The 22,379-nt window shown below is 41.1% G+C and overlaps 1 protein-coding gene across 9 annotated transcripts in view; it reads left to right on the top strand.

Annotated features, from left to right (window-relative positions):
• Positions 1-22,379, top strand: part of OCA2 (OCA2 melanosomal transmembrane protein) — a 269,698-nt gene that overhangs the window by 154,542 nt on the left and 92,777 nt on the right. For all 9 annotated transcript variants that reach the window (XM_082465697.1, XM_082465689.1, XM_082465690.1 and 6 more), the window contains 3 exons: positions 5,117-5,264; positions 7,653-7,710; positions 10,137-10,245. In XM_082465697.1, coding sequence (XP_082321823.1) covers positions 5,117-5,264; positions 7,653-7,710; positions 10,137-10,245 — 315 coding nt within the window. The remainder of the gene's footprint in view (positions 1-5,116; positions 5,265-7,652; positions 7,711-10,136; positions 10,246-22,379) is intronic.

A 22,379-nucleotide genomic window follows, 5' to 3' on the forward strand; every position in this document is an offset into this window, starting at 1 on the left:
CATTTATTATTTGTAGACTTTTTAATGATGGCCATTCTGACTGGTGTGATGTGGAACCTCATTGTAGTTTTGATTTGCGTTTCTCTAATAATTGGTGATACTGAGCATCATTTCATGTGCCTGATGGCCATCTGTGTGTCTTCTCTGGAGAAATACCTATTTAGGTCTTCTGCCAATTTTTTGATTGGGTTGTTTGTTTTTTGATATTGGGTTGTATGAGCTGTTTGTATATTTTGGATTAATATCTCTTGTCAGTTGCATCATTTGCAAATATTTTCCCCCATTCTGTAGGTTGTCTTTCATTTTGTTGATAGTTTCCTTTGCTGTGCAAAAACTTTTATGTTTGGTTAGGTCCCATTTGTTTATCTTTGCTTTTATTTCTTTTCCTTGGTAAACTGATTTAAGAAAATATTGCTATGATTTATGTCCAAGAAGTTTCACCTATGTTCTCTTCTAGGAGTTTATGGTGTCATGTCTTATATTTAGGTCTTTAAACCATTTTGAGTTTATTTTTGTGTATGGTGTGAAGGAGTGTTCTAATTTCATTGATTTACATGAGGCTGTCCAGCTTTCCCAACACCACTTGCTGAAGAGACTGTCTTTTCTCCATTGTATATTCTTGCCTCTTTTGTTGTAGATGAACTGACCATAGGTGTTTGGGCTTATTTCTGGCTCTCTATTCTGTTCCATTGAGCTATATGTCTGTTTCTGTGCCAATATCATGCTGTTTTGATTACTGTAGCTTTGTAGTATTGTCTGAAGTCTGGGAGGGTTATGTAATGGCCATAGAATTTTTGGTAAAGGAACCTCTCTCATTCCTGATATTGGATTTATGTCTTCACTTTTTTTCTGATTGGTCTGTCTAGAGGTTTATCAATGTTATTGATCTCAACCAGCTTTTGATTATATAGATTTTTTCTACATTTTTCTCTTTTAATGATTTATACTCTGATATTTATTATTTATTTTCTCCTGCTTACTTTGGGTTTATTTATTTATTCTTCTTTTACTAGTTTATGTGAAGGTTGAGGTTATTGGTTTTATATATATCTTATTTTCGAGTATAGGTATTTAGTGCTCTAAATTTCCTTCTAAATAGTGGTCTCCCACCAATTTTGATATGTTTTGCTTTATTTCCCTTCAATTCAAATTACTTTCTAATTTCCATTTTGATTTCTTCTTTGATCCTTGGATATTTTAGATGTATTTACCTACACCAAATTTGGGGATTTTTGCAGTTACCAAATTTAATTTCATAGTGGTCAGAGAATATATTTTGTAAAACTTGAATCCTTTTGAATGGATTGAAACCTGTTTTATGGTAGAATGTGGCCTATTCTCATAAATATTCTATTTGCACTAGAAAAGAATATGTATTCTGCTGTTGTTGGTTGGAGTTATGTCAATATGAACAATTAGGTCAAGTTGACTGATAATGTTATTCAGGTCATCCATATTCTTGCTGATTTTCTGTCCACTTGTCTATCAATTATGGAGAGGTGGATATAGAAATCTCTGATTAAGACTGTGGATTTGTCTATTTATCTTAGCAATTCTATGATTTTTTGCTTTACATATTTCAAAATTTTGTTACTAAGGTACATAAACATTTAGGGTTATTATGTCCTCTTGAAGAATTAACACCTTTATCATTATGAAGTACCCTTCCCTATCCATAGTAATATTATTGCTCTGAAAACTAATTTGATCTTAATGTAACAATTCCAGCTTTCTCTTTACTACTGTTAGTGTGGTATATTTTTATCATCCTTTTACTTTTAACCTTTTTGTGTCTTTATATTTAAAGTGCATTTCTTGCAAATAGCTTATAGTTGGGTCTTGCTTTTTTATCCAATCTAATAATATGTCTTTTAATTGATATGTTTAGATCATTGAAATTTAACTTGATTAGTGATATGGTTGAATTTAAGTGTATCATCATGTCACATTTTCTAATTGTGATTTTAGTTATAATTATATCACTAACTTCAAGTGATATTATACCACTTAACATAAAGTATAAGAATCTTACAGTAGTATAATTCCATTTCTCAACTCCTGGCCTAGGTGTCTTCCCCTGAGACTCCTGAATTAGAGCCAGGTGACCCTCCTCTAGGCTCCTGGCAGCCACCACCTCCTGTGAGAGAACACATCCCACATGGTAATGTCTTTGCCTGTTTGTAACATGTATACGGCAACCACAAGTAATGCCACAAGAGGGTGGTTGAGAAGCTTGGAAAGATAGGGGCTGGTGGTAATCAGAGAGGTAGAGATGAGACATCTGATGATGTGTCCTGGTCAGGGCTAAAAGCAAGAGCTAAAACTTATACAGTGGGATCAGAGCTCACCATTTGAGGATCTTGAGTCTTCCCTAAAGATCTTTGCAGGTCATGGGGAACAATGGGCTATTTGAAAGAAGGAAGCTATCTATCATCTATCTATCTATCTATCTATCTATCTATCTATCTATCTATCATCTGTTTTCTTAGATGGATCAGCCTAGATAGGTAGAAGATAGATAAATAGGAACATAGATTCCTTGTTTCTATATATCTATCTCACTGTATTTATCTATAGATAAATAGATATATAGACAGTTTCTATAGATGATAGATAGATAGATAGATAGATAGATAGATAGATAGATAGATAGATAGATAGGGCAAACAGTGTTTTATGATTAACCAGGGTTGGGTTGTCAGGAAGTGGCTTCAGTCAAAGGTTACTGAGGAGCAGCAATCAGAATTGGCAAATGTGAGGAGATGAAGCCTGGATAAGCTGGTGACCTGAGTCAGGAACAAGTGGATCCTGCAAGACCCACACCATCATATCCTGAACTGCTCTTGTGGCCTAGTACTGCCTTAGCTTATGTTCATTTATGATGTATCTTATTCCTCTGTCTAGCTTGTTGGAGGCCTGTCTTATAACTTGTCAATTTATTCTTCTCCTTTAACATCTAGCATGGTGTCTGACACCTATTACATGTTCAGTGCAGAAATGTAGAGGAGAATGACATTGATAAGACCAAATGACATTTCAGGTTCATATACCTGGAAGATTAATGATGTCATATAAGAACTAAGACAGTGAGGGAAGAGAGAGTTCTGTGGGGGAAGATGGAATGTTTATCTGTGAATCTTGTAGCACAAGGTTCAGAGGGCAATATCAAGTAGCTGATTGAGTTCACAGTCTTAGAGCTCAGCAGAGACAGGGTGGGGAAATGGCAGAGGAGGTGCAGAGGAAGCCTGGGAGCCAAGGAGTGGATGCTTGGCTAAACTGAGCTCTGGGTGCAAGCAGTGAGCTCCCTTCTCCTGGACAAAATCGCTCTCAACCAAAATTTCCCATGATCGATGATATATTTATTTCATCCACAACTAGAAAAATGAAAGTGCACTACTTGAGCATTAACCCATGGGTTGATCTGAGGAGAGTAGCCCGTCCTGTTTGATTTGATGGGCTAGAAGACAGCTAGGCTCTGGGTGTGCGTGAGGGGCTGAGGGTGACGCTGGAGAAGACACCTGTGGAAAGGAGCCCTGGGGACCTGGAAGGTCAGATTCACAGTTTCTGCTTCTCCAAACACAGAGGTGGGAGGCTCCCATAGGCTGGCCTGGGAGCTGAGCTGAGCAAACTCCTGTGTAGCTCCTCAAAGTTGGTCAGCTGCTTGAGAGAGTGGCAGTCACTAGTATGGCTTGAAAGAATGGCTAAAAGTCTCTGATACTTTAAGGAGGGCTTTGAATGATATCCACTATATAATGAAGTTCAGAGCATTGGACCAAATAATGGCACTGTCTGCACCTTCTCTGAAGCTGCTGCACCACCTTGCCCCCCCATTCCTGTCCCAGTGCGGCATTTGTGTGTGTGTGTGTGTGTGTGTGTGTGTGTTCAGCATTTCAGAAGCCTAGTTCATATGTTTTTATCCTCTTCCTCCGCCTCCTCCTTTTTATATTATCATAACCTCACAGGTTGTTTAATGAGGTGTGAATTATGGAGGTGTGTATTATGTTTATTGAGGGAATTATGGATCTGTTTCTCTGTAGAGGCTTTCAGATTATACCCAAGTTTCTTCTGTTTTAGCCAGCTACAAAGAATCAATATGTACTGAATGGAAGCACTTTACTTATCTTCATTCTAAAAAGTTTTCATCTTTGAAAGGCTGACCCTTTAGAGAAAACCACGGTGGCATTTTCCTTGTCATTGAACCCAGACTTGTGCACTGCTTCACAGGTCTTGGGAGAATTGCCCTGCCTTGACTCTGCTCTGAGCTATTGTCAACTGCTCTAATCCTGCTTGAAAGTGTGTGTTCTTTTAATTTCATCTTGAATTTTTAAGATAAGTAGTATAGTGCATTGTACATGAGAGGTGACTCATGAAAATACTGTGCTTCCTTATATTCTTTTAGTGGATATTTTGAGAAATTTATGTAGTATCTTTAACAGTAAACTAGAGGTTAAAAGTAAAATTTCATAAGATAGTCTAGTATTTTAGGAGCCAATGAATTGACAATTCATTTTTCTCTTCTCTATCAGAAGGGGTTTAAATTCATTGATGGGTGAAAATTTGCCTCATTCTGTTAATTTCAGAAGTGCATAAAGTTGTCTACATTTCTCTCCTTTGTGTCCTTTCGTAGACGCAAGCTCAACTTGGGGGTCTGGTCAGGAGGGAGGGCTCTCCCCATCTCCTACTATTACCAAATGCCCTACTGGGGAGACCAGGCACCACCTACTACAATTGTATTTATTTCCGATGTGTACTAGATCTGTTTCAAAGATTGGGCAATGTCTGGATTTTGAACTGAGATCTGAACTACTGGCTCCAAGAAGTAATTTCTTGGGAGGGAAAAAGTTTGTTGGGTGCTAGCTTTGATATGCCTATTCAAGAATTTATTCTTCACCCAAAGAGTTGAAATTATCTTTGCATCTACTGTAATTTTTAAAAGTCAGCTTTGTCTTCTGGTTCTCTCATAATAACATGAAAGCTAAGAAGCCACTGCTTTGGTTTGACCCTTGGAGATCTGCATCACGGGTGTATGTTTTCTGTTCTTGGAGGGTGCTGAGGGGAGTAGGTGCTGACGTCTGAGATTGCGGGAGAATGAAGCCTCGGCTTTCCTTTCCTGCAGAACTGAAGCATGAGATCCATGTCTGGCGCCTTACTGCACAGCGCATCAGCCCAGCCAGCCGTGAGGAGACAGCAGTTCGAGGTCTGCTCCTGGGAAAGGTGCTGGCGCTGGAGCGCTTGCTGGCCCGAAGGCTGCACAGCTTCCACAGGTATCAAGCCAGGCCCTGCTCAGACCACTCTTGGTTTACAGCAGTGGTTCTTACCTTTACCAGTTATACTCAATGGTTGGATTGTATCAACAACCTATTTATGACCACCCTAAGACTGTCCAAATGTCATGTGCAAAATGTGAGCTAAAGTGATTGTGAAGAGTACCCCATGGTACTGCGAAAGAGTAACACTAGCTGCATGCTACTAAGTAAGTTTGGGGGGGCCATATACTGTGCTAAGCCTGTTATGGTGCAGTATTTTACTTAACCCTCACTTAGCTCTCTGGAATGTGTGCTGATATTAGCCCCACCTTAAGGATGAGAAAACTGAGGCTCAGAGAATTTGAGCAACTTGCCCAGGGTTATGCACCTAGGAAAGAGTGATGCCAGGGATTGAGTTCACACTCAACTACTGCCTGTCACACTTCACACCTAACACGTTGCATAATAAAAATAAAAAACAATTAATATAACAAACTAATCTAACTAAATATTCTCCCAGTAGTTGATTTGCCAGGAGCTCGAAGAATACCTAAGTCCTGCTCAATTAATTTCTTGGAGTTTTTTTTTTTTTTTTTGGCCACGTTAAGGCATGTGGGAAATTAGTTCCCTGACTAGGGATTGAACCAGGGCCCCCTGCATTGGAAGCATGAATCTTAACCACTGGACCACCAGAGAAGTCCCTTGAGTTTGTTTTTAATCAAAGCTGAGACCTAACAGTAACAGTGAGGTGCTGAGTTTTTCCTCCCCACTTGGATGAGGTGCTGAGTTCCAACCTGTCTTTACGCTGGAAGTACTGACAGAAAGAGCGAGAGCCTGCTTACTCCTCAGGGATGTGGAAGCATTCCTGCAGTAGGGTTGAGAACTGGGTGGAGATGAGAAGTCTGTCACGGCAAGGGGAAATGTGAGTCCTTGTGAAGGTAGTGAGAACGATCTTACCTGTTGCAGTTTGCTGAGGCCAGCCCTGTGTTCCCAGAGAGCAGGCAAGCAGACTGAGGACAGGAGCTGGGTGCAGTGCCAGTGCCAACTTCTGAGGGCCGTCTAGTGTGGCTGCAGCCTGGTCTGAGAGTGGGAGGAGAAGGCCACAGGCGAGTATGTAGAGACTCACTCTGTCTAGAGATGCAGCCCAGTGTGAAGCACTGTCTCAGCGTCCTCAGCTCCATCTCATCTCAGGACCTACCTGTATCCTGTGACACTGGAGAAGCAGGACCTGGTGTCCCCAGGCTACTGGAAGGCCCTGAGTTGCAGGCTGGGGACAAAGTGGCCAACTTCAACAACAGGCATGGATCTTAAAAGGAAAAACTTTGTAAATTAAAGGTGCAGGAGTAAATTACCCTGAATGTATTTAATCTACTGGCCTTCAAGTTTCAACGTGTTCCATCTGGTATGGATGTTAAGACACAATCAGTGTATCTCAGGGTTAAAATGTGAAGAATTCACCAAGTTTCCATCAACTCATCCTGTTTTGATCACAGAAAGGGAAACTGAGGCCCAGAGAGAGCAGTGGCTTTGTAAGGCCACACAGTCACTGGAAACAGATAGGAATGAGGGTGATCTAAGGCATGTGCCAACTCTTCAGGTCTTGTTTCTACATTTTATTTTAAAAAATTGTCCTTAGAACCATTCACTTGGGTCTGCTGTGATTTCCTTTAGGGTCTGTCCTGGCTGTGTGGTCGACCTCCATTGACACTATGACATGTGCGTGCTCATGAAGACTAAATTCTCCACCACACAGCTTCGTTTTCCTAACTGATGAGGGAGGAAATAAAGCAGAAAAGAAAAGATGAGTTGATAGGAAAGGTTAAAAAAGAAAGGCAAGTTGGAACAAATAGAGCTGACTGAAATGGAAATAGAGATGGGTGGGTACCATGACCAGAGAGGGAAGGAAGAAGACATAAGTGCTTCAAAGTAGATTTCCAATTGATAAAAATCACCACTAAAGCAAGTGGCATTTCTTTTACTGTTTTTTCCTTTAATTAAATTATAAATATAACACATCCTCATTTTGAAAAAAAATTCAGAAAATTAAGAAGTAAAAAGAGGAAAACCAAGGTGGCTTACTGTCTCATTCCCCTGTTGACATTCTGGCCAGTGTTCTTCTGATGTTTCCTGTGCTATGCTCGCACATGCCTCATTGAACAGTCCGGTCATTTCATGTATTACTTTTCCTTGGGACTCTAGAGTGAGCATCTTTTCCAATTCATGAACCCAGTTCTACCCAGCTCCTTACACCACGAGGCCTGCCCCATTCTGTGGCCGCACCTGGCGTCACACTGTGGACAGCATCCAGTCCAGGGGACCATGATGTGTGCCACTGCCGAATGCCACCTTGCTGGCCTCATCGCTCGATGCCACCAGGAAAATGATGTCTGCCCTTTTCTCTTTTAGACAGATCTCACAGGAAGATAAAAATTGGGAGACCAATATCCAGGAGCTACAAAGAAAGGTATTGTGGTTTCTTTTCTCAGGGATTTCTTGAAGAACAGAGTAGATTCCTTTTCCTTGCTTCATGTGAAGTTGCAACTGAAAGTCATCTTTCTTTTATTCCTGTAGTTGTACACAAGACATAAATTATTTCCAGGAATTAATGGGAAAGATAATTTTCCAGACATGGTAGGCTTATTTTGTCCAGGAATTTAAAAGGTAAACTTTTTATGTTCCCTTTAAGATAGGGAAACGTTTTCTGTGGTTGGCCGGCTCTCAACTCCCCCTGACCCTGAAAGGCAAGTCTGTGGTTCCCATTGTGCGGGTGAGGAGATGGAGGCCAAGACAAGGGAGGCGTGCTGCTTGAGATGGAACACCTTTTCGGGCAGAGATGGAGTGTATGTCTTCTGTTGTACGGCTCTGACTTTGGGAGGCAAAACTCATTTTGGGCTCTTTTGCTCACTTTCCCACCTTGGTGGAATTTCTCAGCCCACCTGAGGACACATAGTGCCCCTCTCCCAGCTCAAGATCTGCTAGAAGTCATTTATATCTTCATGAAATTTCAAATCCGGGTAGTTTCTTTCCTCGGGAGAGGTTGAATACCCACTCTCTAATTATGATAGGAACATTTTGTCCTTCGCTAAAGGAAATTTAGACATTGGGACCCGGTAGGTAACATATTCTTTGAGTCTGTCCTCCCAGCATCTGTCCCACTCACATGGTCAGGGTTAGGGAAGACGGGTGTGGCTATGACATTTTTCTGGCCTCAGGCATAAACAGACCCTGCCCACCTTTTCTAGTAGTTCTGTCTGTAAGTTAGGGATGAGACTGTGTACCTCTCTGTGTACCTGGTGGACAAGGACCAGGGAGCTGGGCACTACCCCCGCATTGTTTCTCAGACTTCTCACTTTGATGACCTCAGATAACCAAAGGATAAAATTTGACAGACACCACAAAATAACAAAGTACAAACTTCGATCATCTTATACCAGCCGAGCAACACTGGAATATTCTTTGACCTCCCTGCTCTCTCCATTTCCAATCCTGGAGTCGGCCATGGTAATACCCAGTTTCTGTGGTTAACCTGGCCCAGGGAGGTGCCATGCCCCTTTCTTCCTGATTCTCCATCACAGACTCATCTAGCAAAATTGGCTTCCTTGGTGGGGCAGGGGAAGAGGAAGATGAGTGGGGGCCGGCCAAGCCTTGGCAGTGGGTGGGGAAGGAAGACAGGAGCTCCCAAGGCAGCCCCCACGGCCTGTGAGCAGGGGACCAGGGGCTGCTGCCAGAGTCACTGTGACACAGAGGGATATGCTTGTGGTTTTTATGGCATCAGCTTTAACTGCGTGACCAGAGAAATCAAGAGAGAAAACCTATCTCTAACTCTACCTATACCTACACCCATACTCATGTCTGTGTCTATGTCCATGTCCATGTCTATACCCCTGTCTATACCCTTATCTATGTCTACATCTATCTCTATGTCTACATCTATATCTTTATCTACACCCATATCTTACCCATAGCTCTGTCTATATCTACCCATACCTATACCTAGATCTATTATTTATATAGCCTTATCTATATTTACATCTAGACCTGGATATCCTAGGCATAGACTAACAGACAGAGGTGCTGGTGGGACCACACTGAGGAAAGGACATAGTGCAGTTGTTGGTTCACACCGTGGAGTGTGATTCACACAGGGGCCTAGTTAGATGTGTGTGCTTCTTGGGACCTCACTCCCTGCCCCAGTCCCACACAGCACAGCACCCTTTGGGAACCTTGCCCTATCTTGCCCTGTGGCTCAGGCCCACTGGAAGGAGGTCTGCAACTCCAAGGTTAATGAAGGTGCTGCAGAGTACCTCCCCTCACCCCCTGAATGCCTGGGGCAGGATCCCATATGTGTCATCTGGTGACTAGGGGACTGCTAAGTGCATTCAGCAGAAGTCCTGTTATTGCAAGAACATTTTAACCTCAGTACCACATGAGCAGAGATTTGCATAATAGAGGGAAAGTTAAACTAAAAGGCTATGAACACACAGTACCTGTGGAAATGCATGTGTCTTGAAGGGCCAGGTCCCTGGAGGTTAATGTGTTGGCTCCCCAATGGCTTTATCTTATCTAATGCTGGCAGTGGGGCTGGGAACAGCTTAGCATCTCTGTGTCATATTGAAAATGTATTTAGTCAGGTGTCATATAAAAGGATTGTACTATATTTTAAATTTTTTATGTTTATTTTTCATAGATTTTGATTTCAAGATTTTGAATGTTCTAATCTTGAATCTGTACAGTGTTCCTTGTAACACATGATCTTATCTTTCAAGTTCAAGATGATATACTTTTCATCATAAGGAGAAATTTGTAGTGATTCAAATCACGTAGGATTGTGGACCCATTGCAGAAATCAGATTACACTGAGTAAATGAGTTGTGTTTTCCTCTCTCACAGCACAGGATATCAGACAAGATTCTGCTCGCCAAATGCCTGACAGTGTTGGGATTTGTTATCATCATGTTCTTTCTCAATTCATTTGTCCCTGGTGTTCATCTTGATATTGGTGAGTCTAATTTTTGGGGTAGTTTTGTTGATAGACTTTTCAAGTGACATCATTGTCTGGAAGGGAAAGTTTCAAAGCTTGTTCCCAGATGCTGGTGAGGACTGAGAGGGATAGTTTTCTGGAGGAGAGGGTGAGGAGGACGGAGAGGGAGAGAGAGAGATACATCTCAGTGCCATGGGTCCTCAGCCCCTCCAGGTTTAACATTAGAAGGGATAGAGAACAGGGTGGGTAGCATCATCTCTATCATACTTAATAATCAGATCTTCAAACTGTTACCTGAGAAACACCTCTAGAAGAGATAAGAGGTCATATCAGCAAGGCCACAGTCCTGCAGTTTGTGCAACCCAACCTGACGATTAGATGAGAGATGTTAGTGAAAGGGCCAGAGAATTACAAGAAGTCTACGCTGGTCCTTCTCCTTACCCAATGGTGCATCCATTTTCCCTATGCAAGAGAACTCCATTCCCCCACCTGCCCCCATGGATTTCTCTTCTCTTGCTTTCACAGTCTTATGGCTCTCACTTTGTACTTTCCCAAGGTCTAAGTTGCATGGCCCATCCCCACCTGACACATGGCCATCTTGCAGAAAGAGTTCACCAGATATCTTGTTTACCCTGGCATTCTTCTACTCTCCATCAACATTTTCCATGTTTCTTAGATCTTTCTAGTTGATTTAATAGTTATCTCTATTGGTGTCATTATTTAAAACAAAATAAAACCACTTCCAAAACCCACCTCACATGAAAGTATAGATATAAAGTTAAATTTGAGGAAGTGTCAAGGAGTATTTTCTTTAAACAAAATCTTTACCTATGGTTTTCCTTCAAAAGTGAGCTCTGCTAAGATGTTTTTATAAAAAGTTGACTTACTGCAACATTTGAAGAATATAACTTCTGTAGAAAGCAAATCTTCTTAACTGTGTAAAATAGACGGATAACATGGGAAGGCTTAGTTATTCGAACCACAGCATTGCTCCTTTAGTTCTTGGCTACCACTAGGAATCTTTATATCTCTAAAGATTAAAGTACAACAAAACTGGTATTTTGTGGGCAGATGGGTTCCATTAGCTAATTCTTTTGGGTGTTCACAGATTATTTTGTCATGGTCCAAGCGCGGGTTGGAAAAGAATTTCCAGACACAAGGCAGAATGTAAGGAAGATAGGGTTTATTAAAGAGAAGGGTCATTGCAAGAACAGCGCGCTGACTTCCCGGTAGTCAGGGAAAGTCGACAATGAGCATGGGTTGCTTGTCTGTTTTTATAGCCAGGGAACCTGTAAGTCATCTGCTGACTGGGCAGAGTATGTATACTTTCAGTGTGCTGAGCGAGAGAAAAACAGGGCAAATGTCTTTCTTTATATGGGATGGGAAAGGGACAGGGCATGGTGCTTGGGAGGGCTCTGGGACATCGCAATGGTCGCATTGTGACAGAGTGATGGGAGTCCTGTAACTCTTTGTTCTGGCAATATTGGCCCTTTGAGTTTATCTTGTTCTTTGTCCTTGGAGCACACCACATTTCCCCCTCTCTTTATTTAAAGGGCCAATTCTTTGGCCCTATTGGATCCCTGCTCATGTCTACCTACCTGCCTAGCGCCTTCTCAGGCGTTCGGGAACCCTTTTTGTAAGGAGAATAGCCAACAATCTCTCTGGCTGCTTCCTGCTGGGTGGGGGCATCGTAAGGACCCTGGGTTCCTGATGCCTGCTCTGTCAGGTTGTATTCACGGAGAAAGATGAGAGTCCAGGGGATGATAAGAAGGCTTGTTCCAATGTAGTCCGTGTGCCAACTGGCTGTTACCCTTGTTGTAGCATCATCTGGAATTGAATCTTTTGAACCTGTTGGGAGATGAACTTAGATAATGTGTTAATAATGCAGGGGCCAAACAACAAAACAAAGGCTATCAGGATTAATGGTCCCAACAAGGGCAATAACCATGTCCATATCTGGATCCCCACAAAGGAGAGGAGGCTAGAAAGCCAGCTGGGGCCCTGTCCTGCTCTCTCTTTTAAATCTTCTATTAACTTGATGTTTTTCTTTAGAATCTGAAGGTTTTCTTCAATCTGGCCAGAGGTATTAAGCAACATATCTAATTTAGTAGGGCACAGACACCCCCTGCCTCAGCTGTTATAACATTAAGGACCCTCCTATTTTGTAAAACCACCTCGGCCAGAGAGCCTAGGGCTGACTGCTTTTCCTCAATGGCTGCTACTGTAGCCTTCCAAGATTCCTGGTCCATGATGGTGAGATTGAGAACACTCCTCTCTAAGAGGGGTATGCCTGCAAACCAAAAGAGCCCTCTAAAGACACTATGTATTATTTTGGGCCTATCAAAATAGGTCAGGACCGCATCCGGTGGTGTGTTTTGGGGTGTCTGTGAACTTTTTATGATTTTAGGCAGCCCCTCTGCTAATGGGTGGGGTTGTGTTCCTATCTTGCTAGTTGTTTGGCATGGGGTATGCAGCAATGCAGCTTGCTGGTCATTGAGTTGGGCTGGGTCTTCGCGTTGAGATGGAGATCTCTGGGAGAGCTCTCGCAGATTGATATTATGAGGTGCTGGGAGGTCTCTGGTGGACCAATGTCCTGAACTTGGCTCTCCCACCTCAGAGGCTCAGGCCTGACACCTGGCCGGAGCAGCAAGACCCTGGGTCATCCTGGAGGAAATGGACTGAAGCCAGGAGAAAGCTAGAGGATTGGAGACTTGTCAGAATGCTTGTTTGATGAATCAGGCAAAGGATGGTGACATTCTGTACCCAGGCTCTCCTCACGAAGGGGAAACGGGTGCTGAGTGCACACTTCCTATCATTTTATCTGTTTTAAGTGTTCAGTTCAGTGGTGCTAATCACATTCACAGTGTTGTATAACCATTACCACAGATTATTTTTGAAACTTTTCATCACCCCAAACAGAAACTTTGTAACCATTAAGCAGTAATTCCTCATTCTCTACCCCTTTACCCTCAGCTCCTGGTATCCTCTAATCTGCCTTTTGTCTCTATGAATTTGTCTATTCTAGATATTTCATATAAGTGGAATTGTAAAATATTTGTCCTTTTGTGTCTGACTCATCTCAATTAGAATTTTTCATGGTTCATTTATGTTATAACATGTATCAAAAATTCATTCTTTTTATGGATGAATATTTCATTGTATGTATATACCACGTTTTGTTTATACATTCATCTGTTGGTGGACCATTGGATTGTTCCAAATTTTGGCTCTTGTGAATAATGATGCTGTGAACATCAGTGTACAATTATCTGTCTGATCCTCAATTTCAGTTCTTTTGAGTATATGCCTGAGAGTAGAATTGCTGGGTCATATGGTAACTCTATGTTTAGCTTTTTGAGAACTTGGAAAACTATTTTCCACAACGGTTTCACTATTTTATATTCCCAGCAGAAATATATAAGGTTTCGAATTACTCCACCTCCTCTCCAATACTTGTTATTTTCTGTTATTTTTCCTAACTATAACCATCCTAGTAGGTGTGAAATGGTATCTTACTGTGACTTTGGTTTGCATTTTCCTAATGACTAATGATGATAAGCATCTTTTCATATGCTCATTGGCTCTTTGTAGATCTTTAGAGAAATGTCTGTTCAAGTCCATTGACCATTTTTAAATTGGGTTGTTTGTCTTTTTGTCCTTGATTTTTATGTATTTTTATATTCTCCTTATTAAACCATTATCATATATATTATTTGCAAATATTGTCTTATATTCTATAGTTTGTCTTTTCACTTTCTTGATAATGTCTTTTGATGCACAAAAGTTTTAATTTTGATGAAATCCAATTTATCTAATTTTTCATATGTTTATTTTGTTTTAGTGTCGTATCTAAGAATCCATTGCCGAATCCATGGCATTGAAGATTTACCTTTATGTTTTCTTCTAAGAGTTTTATGTCTTTAGCTCTTATATTTAAGTCATTGATTCATTTGGAGTTAATTTTTGTATATGTTGTGATGTAGGGGTCCAACTTTATTCTTTTGCATGTGGAAATTCAGTTGTCCCAACTCTGTTGAAGAGATGATTCTTTCCCCATTGAATGGATGTGACAGCCTTGTCAAAAATCAATTGGTTATAGAGATATGGGTTTATTTATGGACTCTAAATTCTATTCCTGTAGCACACTGCTTTTCTGTAGTAAGTTTTGAAATTGGAAAGTGTGAGTTCTCTGACTTTATTCTTTTTCAAATGGTTTTGGCTGTTTGGGACCCCTTGCAATCTATATAATTTTGAGAGTTGGATTTTCCATTTATGCAAGAAAGGCATTTTGTTAGGAATTCCACTTAATGTGCAGTTCTCTTTGGGTAGTATTGACATCTTAGAAATATTAAGTCTTTCTACTCATGAAGATGGGATATGTTTCCAATTATTTGTCTTTGTTAGTTTCATTTAGCAATGTTTTGTAGTTTTCAGTGTACAAGTCTTTCACCTTCTTGGTTTATTTATTCCCAGGTATTCTATTCTTTTAGATGCTCTTGAAATGCAGTTGCTTTCTTAAATTTTTTCCAGATTGTTTATTGCAGTTGTATAGAAACACAACTGATATTTGTGTGTTGACCTCATACACTGCAAATTGTCTGTGTTCATAGCTTTCTTCTGGATTCTTTGAGATTTTCTATGTATAGGGTCATGTAACCTGTTAATAGTTAGTTTTACTTCTTCCTTTCCAGTTCAGATAGTTTTGTTTCTTTTTCTTGCTTAATTGCTCTGCACTGAGGTTCCTGTTTAATGTTGAATAGAAGTGGTAAAAGTGGACATACTTATCTTGTCCTTGATCTTAAGCAAAAAGCTTTCTTCCTTTCACCAATGAGTATGATGTTAGCTGTAGGTTTTTCATAAAGTTCCTTTATCGTGTTGCTGAAGTAACTTCCCTTCTATTCCTAGTTTTCTGAGTATTTTTAATTATGAAAGGATGTTGGATTTTGTCAAATACGTTTTCTATGTCAATTGAGATAAGCATATTCTTTTTTCCCCTTCATCCAATTAATGTGGTGTATAACATTGATTTTTCCTATGTTGACCACATTCTTGGGATAAATCCTTTTAATATGCTGTTGGATTCCACTTGTTAGTATTTTTTGAGGATTTTTGAATCTGTATTCATAAGGGATAGTGGTCTGTAATGTTCTTTTCTTTTGATGTCTTTATCTGGCTCTGGTATTAGGGTAATGATGGCCTCTTAGAATGAATTAGGAAGTATTCCCTCCTCTTCTTTTTTTTTTTTTTTTAAACATCTTTATTGAAGTATAATTGCCTTACAATGGTGTGTTAGCTTCTGCTTTATAACAAAGTGAATCAGTTATACATATACAATATGTTCCCATTTCTCTTCCCTCTTGCATCTCCCTCCCTCCCACCCTCCCCATCCCACCCCTCTAGGTGGTCACAAAGCACCGAGCTGATCTCCCTGTGCTATGCGGCTGCTTCCCACTAGTTATCTGTTTTACATTTGGTAGTGTATATATGTCCATGACACTCTCTTACCCTGTCACATCTCACTCCACCCCTCCCCATATCCTCAAGTCCATTCTCTAGTAGGTCTGTGTCTTTATTCCCGTCTTGCCACTAGGTTCTTCATGGCCTTTTTTTTTTCCCTTAGATTCCGTATATATGTGTTAGCATACTGTATTTGTTTTTCTCTTTCTGACTTACTTCACTCTGTATGACAGACTCTAACTCCATCCACCTCATTACAAATACCTCCATTTCATTTCTTTTTATGGCTGAGTAATATTCCATTGTATATATGTGCCACATCTTCTTTATCCATTCATCTGTCGATGGACATTTAGGTTGCTTCCATGTCCTGGCTATTGTAAATAGAGCTGCAATGAACATTTTGGTACATGACTCTTTTTGACCTTTGGTTTACTCAGGGTATATGCCCAGTAGTGGGATTGCTGGGTCGTATGGTAGTTCTATTTGTAGTTTTTTAAGGAACCTCCATACTGTTCTCCATAGTGGTTGTATCAATTTACATTCCCACCAACAGTGCAAGAGTGTTCCCTTTCCTCCACACCCTCTCCAGCATTTATTGTTTCTAGATTTTTTGATGATGGCCATTCTGACCGGTGTGAGATGATATCTCATTGTAGTTTTGATTTGCATTTCTCTAATGATTAATGATGTTGAGCATTCTTTCATGTGTCTGTAGGCCATCTGTATATCTTCTTTGGAGAAATGTCTATTTAGGTCTTCTGCCCATTTTTGGATTGGGTTGTTCGTTTTTTTGTTACTGAGCTGCATGAGCTGCTTGTAAATCTTGGAGATTAATGCTTTGTCAGTTGCTTCATTTGCAAATATTTTCTCCTATTCGGATGGTTGTCTTTTGGTGTTGTTTATGGTTTCCTTTGCTGTGCAAAAGCGTTTAAGTTTCATTAGGTCCCATTTGTTTATTTGTGTTCTTATTTCCATTTCTCTGGGAGCTGGGTCAAAAAGAATCTTGCTGTGATGTATGTCATAGAGTGTTCTGCCTATGTTTTCCTCTAAGAGTTTGATAGTGTCTGCCCTTACACTTAGGTCTTTAATCCATTTTGAGTTTATTTTTGTGCATGGTGTCAGGGAGTGTTCTAATTTCATACTTTTACATGTACCTGTCCAATTTTCCCAGCACCACTTATTGAAGAGGCTGTCTTTTCTCCACTGTATATGCTTGCCTCCTTTATCAAAGATAAGGTGACCATATGTGTGTGGGTTTATCTCTGGGCTTTCTATCCTGTTCCATTGATCTATATTTCTGTTTTTGTGCCAGTACCAAACTGTCTTGATTACTGAAGCTTTGTAATATAGTCTGAAGTCAGGGAGCCTGATTCCCCCAGCTCCATTTTCCGTTCTCAAGATTGCTTTGGCTATTCGGGGTCTTTTGTATTTCCATACAAATTGTGAAATTTTTTGTTCTAGTTCTGTGAAAAATGCCAGTGGTAGTTTGATAGGGATTGCATTGAATCTGTAGATTGCTTTGGGTAGTAGAGTCATTTTCACAATGTTGATTCTTCCAATCCAGGAACATGGTATATCTCTCCATCTATTTGTATCATCTTTAATTTCTTTCATCAGTGTCTTATAATTTTCTGCATACAGGTCTTTTGTCTCCTTAGGTAGGTTTATTCCTAGATATTTTATTCTTTTTGTTGCAATGGTAAATGGGAGTGTTTTCTTAATTTCACTTTCAGATTTTTCGTCATTAGTGTATAGAAATGCAAGAGATTTCTGTGCATTAATTTTGTATCCTGCTACTTTACCAAATTCATTGATTAGCTCTAGTAGTTTTCTGGTAGCATCTTTAGGATTCTCTATGTATAGTATCATGTCATCTGCAAATAGTGACAGATTTACTTCTTCTTTTCCGATTTGGATTCCTTTTATTTCTTTGTCTTCTCTGATTGCTGTGGCTAACACTTCCAAAACTATGTTGAATAATAGTGGTGAGAGTGGGCAACCTTGTCTTGTTCCTGATCTTAGTAGAAATGCTTTCAGTTTTTCACCATTGAGGACAATGTTGGCTGTGGGTTTGTCATATATGGCCTTTATTATGTTGAGGAAAGTTCCCTCTATGCCTACTTTCTGCAGGGCTTTTATCATAAATGGGTGTTGAATTTTGTCGAAAGCTTTCTCTGCATCTATTGAGATGATCATATGGTTTTTCTCCTTCAATTTGTTAATATGGTGTATCACATTGATTGATTTGCGTATATTGAAGAATCCTTGCATTCCTGGGATAAACCCCACTTGATCATGGTGTATGATCCTTTTAATGTGCTATTGGATTCTGTTTGCTAGTATTTTGTTGAGGATTTTTGCATCTATGTTCATCAGTGATATTGGCATGTAGTTATCTTTCTTTGTGACATCTTTGTCTGGTTTTGGTATCAGGGTGATGGTGGCCTCATAGAATGAGTTTGGGAGTGTTCCTCCCTCTGCAATATTTTGGAAGAGTTTGAGAAGGATAGGTGTTAGCTCTTCTCTAAATGTTTGATAGAATTCACCTGTGAAGCCATCTGGTCCTGGGCTTTTGTTTGTTGGAAGGTTTTTAATCACAGTTTCAATTTCAGTGCTTGTGATTGGTCTGTTCATATTTTCTATTTCTTCCTGGTTCAGTCTCGGCAGGTTGTGCATTTCTAAGAATCTGTCCATTTCTTCCAGGTTGTCCATTTTATTGGCATAGAGTTGCTTGTAGTAATCTCTCATGATCTTTTGTATTTCTGCAGTGTCAGTGGTTACTTCTCCTTTTTCATTTCTAATTCTATTGATCTGAGTCTTCTCCCTTTTTCTCTTGATGAGTCTGGCTAATGGTTTATCAATTTTGTTTATCTTCTCAAAGAACCAGCTTTTAGTTTCATTGATTTTTGCTCTTGTTTCCTTCATTTCTTTTTCATTTATTTGTGACCTGATCTTTATAATTTCTTTCCTTCTGCTGGCTTTGGGGGTTTTTTGTTCTTCTTTCTCTAATTGCTTTAGATGCAAGGTTAGGTTGTTATTCGAGATGTTTCCTGTTTCTTGAGGTAGGCTTGTATTGCTATAAACTTCCCTCTTAGCACTGCTTTTGCTGCATCCCATAGGTTTTCCGTTGTCGTATCACCATTGTCATTTGTTTCTAGGTATTTTTTGATTTCCCCTTTGATTTCTTCAGTAATCACTTCGTTATTAAGTAATGTATTGTGTAGCCTCCATGTGTTTGTTTTTTTTACAGATCTTTTCCTGTAATTGATATCTAGTCTCATAGCGTTGTGGTCGGAAAAGATACTTGATACGATTTGAATTTTCTTAAATTTACCAAGGCTTGATTTGTGACCCAAGATATGATCTAACCTGGAGAATGTTCCATGAGCACTTGAGGAAAATGTGTATTCTGTTGTTTTTGGGTGGAATGTCCTATAAATATCAATTAAGTCCATCTTGTTTAATGTATCATTTAAAGCTTGTGTTTCCTTATTTATTTTCATTTTGGATGATCTGTCCATTGGTGAAAGTGGGGTGTTAAAGTCCCCTACTATGATTGTGTTGCTGTCGATTTCCCCTTTTATGGCTGTTAGTATTTGCCTTATGTATTGAGGTGCTCCTATGTTGGGTGCATAAATATTTACAATTGTTATACCTTCCTCTTGGATCGATCCCTTGATCATTGTATAGTGTCCTTCTTTGTCTCTTGTAATAGTCTTTATTTTAAAGTCTATTTTGTCTGATATGAGAATTGCTACTCCAGCTTTCTTTTGATTTCCATTTGCATGGAATATCTTTTTCCATCCCCTCACTTTCAGTCTGTATGTGTCTCTAGGTCTGAAGTGGGTATCTTGTAGACAGCATATATATGGGTCTTGTTTTTGTATCCATTCAGCCAGTCTGTGTCTTTTGGTGGGAGCATTTAATCCATTTACATTCAAGGTAATTATCGATATGTATGTTCCTATTCCCATTTTCTTAAATGTTTTGGGTTTGTTATTGTAGGTGTTTTCCTTCTCTTGTGTTTCTTGCCTAGAGAAGTTCCTTTAGCATTTGTTGTAAAGCTGGTTTGGTGGTGCTGAACTCTCTCAGCTTTTGCTTGTCTGTAAAGGTTTTAATTTCTCCATCGAATCTGAATGAGATCCTTGCTGGGTAGAGTAATCTTGGTTGTAGGTTTTTCTCCTTCATGACTTTAAGTATATCCTGCCACTCCCTTCTGGCTTGCACAGTTTCTGCTGAAAGATCAGATGTTAACCTTATGGGGATTCCCTTGTGTGTTATTTGTCGTTTTTCCCTTGCTGCCTTTAATATGTTTTCCTTATATTTAATTTTTGACAGTTTGATTAATATGTGTCTTGGCGTGTTTCTCCTTGGGTTTATCCTGTATGGGACTCTCTGTGCTTCCATGACTTGATTAACTATTTCCTTTCCCATATTAGGGAAATTTTCAACTATAATCTCTTCAAATATTTTCTCAGTCCCTTTCTTTTTCTCTTCTTCTTCTGGGACCCCTATAATTCGAATGTTGGTGCATTTAATGTTGTCCCAGAGGTCTCTGAGACTGTCCTCAGTTCTTTTCATTCTTTTTTCTTTATCCTGCTCTGTAGTAGTTATTTCCACCATTTTATCTTCCAGGTCACTTATCCTTTCTTCTGCCTCAGTTATTCTGCTATTGATCCCATCTAGAGTATTTTAAATTTCATTTATTGTGTTTTTCATCATTGCTTGGTTCCTCTTTAGTTCTTCTACGTCCTTGTTAAATGTTTCTTGCATTTTGTCTATTCTATTTCCAAGATTTTGGATCATCCTTACTATCATTATTCTGAATTCTTTTTCAGGTAGACTACCTATTTCCTCTTCATTTGTTAAGTCTGGTGTGTTCTGACCCTGCTCCTTCATCTGCTGTGTGTTTTTCTGTCATCTCATTTTGCTTATCTTACTGTGTTTGGGGTCTCCTTTTCACAGGCTGCAGGTTTGTAGTTCCCGCTGTTTTTGGTATCTGTCCCCAGTGGCTAAGGTTGGTTCAGTGGGTTGTGTAGGCTTCCTGGTGGAGGGAACTAGTGCCTGAGTTCTGGTGGATGAGGCTGGATCTTGTCTTTCTGGTGGGCACGTCCACGTCTGGTGGTGTATTTTGGGGTGTCTGTGGCCTTATTATGATTTTAGGCATCCTCTCTGCTAATGGATGGGGCTGTGTTCCTCTCTTGCTAGTTGTTTGGCATAGGGTGTCCAGCACTGTAGCTTGCTGGTCGTTGAGTGAAGCTGGGTCTTGATGTTGAGATGGAGATCTCTGAGAGATTTTTGCCGTTTGGTATTACGTGGAGCTGGGAGGTCTCTTGTGGACCAGTGCCCTGAAGTTGGCTCTCCCACCTCAGAGGCACGGCCCTGATGCCTGGCTGGAGCACCAAGAGCCTTTCGTCCACATGGCTCAGAGTAAAAGGGACAAAAAATAGAAAGAAGGAAAGAGGCTATAATATAGTGAAGTAAAATAAAGCTATTGTAAAGCAAAGCTATACAGACAAAATCTCACCCAGAAGCATATACATATACACTCACAAAAAAAAGGAAAAGTGGAAAAATTAATATATCCTGCTCCCAAAGTCCACCTCCTGAATTTGGGATGATTCGTTGTCTATTCAGGTATTCAACAGATGCAGGCACATCAAGGTGTTTGTGGAGTTTTAATCCGCTGCTTCTGAGGCTGCTGGGAGAGATTTCCCCTTCTCTTCCCTGTTCGCACAGCTCCTGGGGTTCAGCTTTGGATTTGGCCCCGCCTCTGCGTGTAGGTCGCCTGAGGGCGTCTATTCCCCACCCAGACAGGACGGGGTTAAAGGAGCAGCTGCTTCGGGGGCTCTGGCTCACCCAGGCCGCGGGGAGGGAGGGGTACAGAGGAGGCGGGACGAGCCTGCAGTGGCCGAGGCCGGCGTGACGTTGCACCAGCCTGAGGTGCACCGTGTGTTCTCCCGGGAAGTTGTTCCCAGATCACGGGACCCTGGCAGTGGCGGGCTGCACAGGCTCCTGGGAGGGGCGGTGTGGAGAGTGACCTGTGCTCGCACACAGGAGTTTTGGAGGCGGCAGCAGCAGCCCCAGCGTCTCACGCCTGTCTCTGGGGTCCGCGCTGGTCGCCGCGGCTCGCGCCCTTCTCTGGAGTTCGTTTAGGCGGCGCTCTGAATCCCCTCTCCTCGCGCACCAGGAAACAAAGAGGGAAGAAAAAGTCTCTTGCCTCTTCGGCAGCTCCAGACTATTTCCCAGACTCCCTCCCGGCTAGCTGTGGTGCGCTAACCCCTTCAGTCTGTGTTCAAGCCGCCAGCCCCAGTCCTCTCCCTGCAATCCGACCGAAGCCCGAGCCTCAGCTCCCAGCCCCGCCCGCCCCAGCGGGGGAGCAGACAAGCCTCTCGGGCTGGTGAGTGCTGGTCGGCACCGCTCCTCCGTGCGGGAACCTCTCCGCTTTGCCCTCCGCACCCCTGTGGCTGTGCTCTCCTCCGTGGCTCCGAAGCTTCCCCCCTCTGCCACCCGCAGTCTCTGCCCGCGAAGGGGCTTCCTAGTGCTTGGAAATCTTTCCTCCTTCACAGCTCCCTCCCACTGGTGCAGGTGCCGTCCCTATTCTTTTGTCTCTGTTATTTCTTTTTTCTTTTGCCCTACCCAAGTACGGGGGGAGTTTCTTGCCTTTTTGGAGGTCGGACGTTTTCTGCCAG

This window comes from Balaenoptera physalus (genome assembly GCF_965194825.1).
Source record: "Balaenoptera physalus genome assembly, chromosome: 6".
Classification (NCBI taxonomy): Eukaryota; Metazoa; Chordata; class Mammalia; order Artiodactyla; family Balaenopteridae; genus Balaenoptera; species Balaenoptera physalus.